We start from the raw sequence: 4,881 nt of genomic DNA, 5'->3' as shown, positions 1-4,881 counted from the left end.
GGGGTGAGGGCTGGGGCTGGGCCAGAGGCATTGCTTAGCTAGGAGCAAGGGTGGCTCCCGGGGGAGGCTGAGCACTTTCCTGAAAATTTCGGTGGGGGCTGAAGTCCCGCCGCCCCCACGAAGATTACGCCCATCTGCCACCCGAGCGCGCACGCAGACCCGATCGGCACCCCGGGCGAGTGGGACGCCATAGACGGCGTGCACGCCCACAACCCCGGTCGCAAGCCGCCGCCCCTCCTGTTTACACGGCTCTGCTTTCCGCCCTTTTGCATAAGGCGATCGGAGGGCGGGGGCGGAGATCCAGCCGTGCCTTCCACCCCACCCCACCCCCCCGGGCCCGGGCTAGGGCTACAACAACGTGGCCGCAGCCCAATCGGACCACATCGCGCACGGCCACACCTCCCCCCCCACCCCGCGTGGGCAGCTCCCCCCTCGGCGCGACGAGCCCGGAGTGGGCGGGACCGGGAGTTTGGCGAGATCTCCAAGGGAACCAAGAAGGGGGGGGAGAGAGAGAATGGAAAGAATGGATCGCTCTTCCTTCCTCCCCTCCCCAACACACAGAGAAAATGTGGATTAAAACGGCTCTCCCCCAAAAAACGGGAGAGGAAGGACGCCGCTGCCCCCGTTGACGGGTAGACTGCCTCGGGACGTGGAGGCTCCTCTGAGCCAGGAGGAGGGCACGGATCTATCGTCTCCTAGAGCTCCCCTCCCCACCCAACCCAACCAGTGTTCCCTCTAAGCTGAGTCGGTGTGAGCCAGCTCACAGTTTTTTAGCCTCTGGCTCACACATTTTTGTCTCCGCTCGGGAAGGGTGGCTCCGGAGCAAACTAATCTACGCAGGAGCCAAATGGCTCGCTCACAACTTTAATGCCGGCAGCTCACAAAGTAGGATTTTTGCTCACGAGACTCCACAGCTTAGAGGGCACGTTGAACCCAACCCAACCCCCGTTCGTCAAAAGTACTTTCCCTTTCGGGGCAGTCACGTGGGATCCAGGGGGGATCGGCTTCTTTGGGGCGGGGGCCATGTTCGAAGAGGCCGGGTTCTACCCCCTCCCCCCAAATCGGGGGGAACATGAGTAAAAAAAAATGGCAGGGCGGAGAGGAGGCGCGGTCCCCACGTGGGCGGAGGCCAAGGACGGGCAGTCAAGCAAGGAAGGGGGAAAAAGGGGTTTCCATCTGGGGTCGCCCTTACCCGTGTGCGTCCGGAGATGCGCCTTCAGATGCGACGACTTCCCGTAGACTTTGGCGCAGCCCTGGAAGGGGCACCGGTGCCTCCTGGGCGAGGCGGCGGCCGGGCCGGGCGCGCCGTCGAGGGCGCGCCGGGGCCCCTCCGGGAACGCCGCGAAGCCGCCGGGCAGCGGAGACGGGCAGAGCGCGGCGCCGGGGCGCCCGGACTGGAGAGCCGTCGAGCGGCAGTGGGGGCGCGCCGTCCAGTCGTCCTGGGGGGCGGCGGCCGGGTGGATCAGGGCCCCGCTGGAGATGGACACCAGGCACTCGGCCGCCAGGTAATCCAAGCCGGACATGCCGCCTGTCGGATCCTCGTCGTCGGGGGGAGAGGGGGCGCGGCGACCACCCGGGGCTCCACCCGGCTGGGGTGCCGTCAGGTTGGCTGGCGGAGGGCAGCCGAGGCGGTGACCCTCCTCCCCGGCGAGACTCCACCTCTCGGCACGTCGGGTCGCCGGGGAGGAGGGGCAAGAGGGGGCGGGGCAAGAGGGGGCGGGGCGCCTTCCAGCGCCCAGCTCCTCGAACCAGAGCCCGGAGGTCGCGGCGATGCGCGAGTGACACGTGTCGTGCTCGGCACGTGACGCCTACTGCCGCGTGTGGGTCGTGGGAATCGCGGGCGGGAGCGCCGTGGGGACGGTGCGGCCGGGGAGGGGGGAAGAGAAGTGTGCACCGCCTGCCGCACCGATTTCGGAATCAACCCTTGCGGGAGACGATCAGGTTTTGCAAGAGTCGGGTGTTCCAGAATGATTTTTTTTCTCTAAAGAAAATCTCTTTCCCAGAGCGGGGTGTCGGACTAGGGCCTGAGAGCGCCAGGTTCGAATCCCCGCTTGTGCCGTGGAAGCTGGCGGGGTGACCTTGGGAGCTCTCCGACTGACACTGACCCACCTCGCGGGGTTGTTGTGAGGAGGGAACGGAGGCGTGGAGGACGACGGGGGGCCGCTTTGGGGGTGAAAGGCGGGATATCGATTAAGTAAAGACATTCTTGATCGGAAAACTTGGGGGGGCGAGAATGTTGAGAAGCGATGGCAGAAAAGGGGGGGGTCGAGGGGACTTATCTATACCCCCGGCTTGCTGCCCTCCCCAGGGCCACGTGCTCAGATCTCTAAAAGCTTAATTCTGGAGAGGGTAAATTGGGAGGGGGATTGTTAATATCCTGATTCCCTGCAGGTCTCCAGCTTACCGATAAGACATAATCACAGTACTTTGTTGTTTATTGGGGGGACCCTTCCCCCAAAAGAGCAAGATTCGTTCTCAAATTAAAACACGGAAATAAAAATTAAGTGGTGTCTCCTGCCTTCCCTAGGAAATCAGCTACCGCCCTGTAGAGAATTTGTGGCGTTCCACCTTGGCTCCAGTAGGTGGCAGTAGTCCCCCTTCCGGAAGATGAATCTCATGTTCGTAGGGCGCCGGCTTCACACGTGCAGAAATTCAGGACACCCAAGGGGTGGCTTGTATGCATGGGGAGGCTAGTTTCCAGGACAGGCGCTGGCAGGAATATCATCCCCCCCCAGTACAAGATTCCTTGCCACAGGATAGCCTCTGGCTTAAATACCTGTAAAACACATTCAGCCAGGTCTCCCTATCTGACACAGGGGCAAAAATCAGGATGGGAAAACCAGTTCTGATGATCACCCGGCGTTCCTGTTTGGTTCCGACACCCAGTAGGAGCACATTTGAGATGTCCTTCCTCTTTTCCCGCACGGACACGGCTCCACCTTTAAAACCTTCCTCTTCTTACTCCCATCTGCAAAAGTATTTATACTGCAGTCTTTGAACAGGCACTTCAAAGCCACCTTTCTGTTTTTTCGCACACCAGGTGCGTGGGGTTGCCATCTCCAGGTTGGGAAACTCCTGGAGATTTGTGGGTGGAGCTTGGGGAGGGGCCTCAGCGGGGTATTGTGCCGTAGAGTCCACCCATCGGAGCAGCCATTTTCTCCAGGGGAACTGATTTCTGTAGTCGGGAGATGAGTTGTAATCCCAGGAGATTTACAGGCCTCACCTGGAGGTTGGCAATCGTGACGTGTCCACTGAGCCTTTGACACAGTTCGCGGAGGAGGTCTGCTGAATGGAACCTCCATGTTCCAAGGCTGTATACCTCCGGTGCTGGGAGAGGCAGGCCACAGAAGGAGGCATGTTGCTTCCTACAAGCAGGGGTCATTTCGCAGACGAAGAGGTGCAGGAGCTCATTAGCATAACTCATTTGCATATGCCACATCCCCTGACATCACCGGAAGTGTGTCAGAAGGCAACACCCACCACTCAGACTCGGGGAAACAGGGTAGCTATTGTGGGGGGACATGCAGATCTGTCCTCACAGAGGAGGGAGAGCTTGTACCTGAATAAAACTTGGTCTTAAAGGTGCCACTGGACTGTTTTGGAACGGGGGGCTGGGGGGAGGCTCTGCAACTTACCTGGCTGCTTCTTGCTCTGACGGAGGGCTGCTGGGAGCAGGGGGTGGGGCTTGTTGCATGTGCCCGCCCCCTGGGCTCTTTACTGCCAGAGCTCCGCTCCTGTGCGCTCCTGCAGGAAATGACCCCTGCCTACAAGCCCCACGTGGGTGACAGAAAACTAGGCTAGATGAACCCCTGGTCTCAGGGGTCCACAGCATGGAGTCCACCAAGTGTTAAAAAGTGGGTGGGGCTTCTGACCAGCAGTGTGTATGCCAGGAAATATTCTAAAACAATATTTTTGTTTTAAAAGGTATCCTGTAAAGAGAGCATCTGCCTGAAATATTGAAGAGTAAACTATTAGACTTATTTTGTTTGCTTGCTTGTTTATTGGATTTCTACACCGCCCTCTCCAGATCGGGCTCAGGGCGGTTTACGACATTTAGGGTTGTACATTAAATCATAACATTTCAGTAAATGCAGTTATACAAAGAGATTAACATTTAAAGCAGCAATATAAGAACATAAGAGAAGCCAATGTTGGATCAGGCCAGTGGCCCATCCAGTCCAACACTCTGTCACACAGTGGCCAAAAATACCAGGTGCCATCAGGAGGTCCACCAGTGGGGCCAGGACACCAGAAGCCCTCCCACCAAGAAGACAGAGCATCCCTTGCCCCAGCCTGAGAGTTCCTATCTATACCTTGTGGCTAATAGCCACTGATGGACCTCTGCTCCATATGTTTAACCATAAGAACATAAGAGAAGCCAATCTTGGATCAGGCCAGTGGCCCATTCAGTCCAACACTCTGTCACACAGTGGCCCAAAAATACCAGGCACCATCAGGAAGTCCAGCAGTGGGTCCAGGACACTAGAAGCCCTCCCACTGTTGCCCCCCCCCCAAGCACCAAGAATACAGAGCATCACTGCCCCAGATGTAAGAACAGAAGAGAAGCTAATGTTTGATCAGGCCAATGGCCCATCCAGTCCAACACTCTGTTACACAGTGGCCAAAAATACCAGGTGCAGAGGTCATTTCGGGGGGGAACGCAGTTCCCCCGGGTGAGATGCAGGGGGGCGGGGCACATGTCGAAGCCCCGCCCCCTCCTTCCGGCCGCCCGTTTCCAGCCCTCATTCAGCCAGGAGGAGGCAGGAGAAGAGGGAGGGTAAGTTGCTTCCTCACCGCCTCTCCCCACCCCTGCCTGCCTGGGGCCAGGGAGGGCCTTGGCGGGGCTTCCTCGCACTCCCGCTGGCCTTGCAGGTCCACCGC

General features: G+C 58.9%; 1 protein-coding gene across 1 annotated transcript in view; it reads right to left on the bottom strand.

The window, feature by feature from the left end:
• Positions 1 to 1,538, bottom strand: part of KLF16 (Kruppel-like factor 16) — an 11,873-nt gene extending 10,335 nt beyond the window's left edge. Inside the window, exon 1 of the mRNA XM_015418820.1 lies at positions 1,193 to 1,538. Coding sequence (XP_015274306.1) covers positions 1,193 to 1,523 — 331 coding nt within the window. The 5' untranslated portion in view covers positions 1,524 to 1,538. The remainder of the gene's footprint in view (positions 1 to 1,192) is intronic.
• Positions 1,539 to 4,881: the final 3,343 nt, after the last annotated feature.

Source organism: Gekko japonicus, unplaced genomic scaffold, assembly GCF_001447785.1.
Source record: "Gekko japonicus isolate JY-2015 unplaced genomic scaffold, Gekko_japonicus_V1.1 scaffold1421, whole genome shotgun sequence".
Classification (NCBI taxonomy): Eukaryota; Metazoa; Chordata; class Lepidosauria; order Squamata; family Gekkonidae; genus Gekko; species Gekko japonicus.
This window is presented reverse-complemented; position numbering and strand designations above follow the sequence as displayed.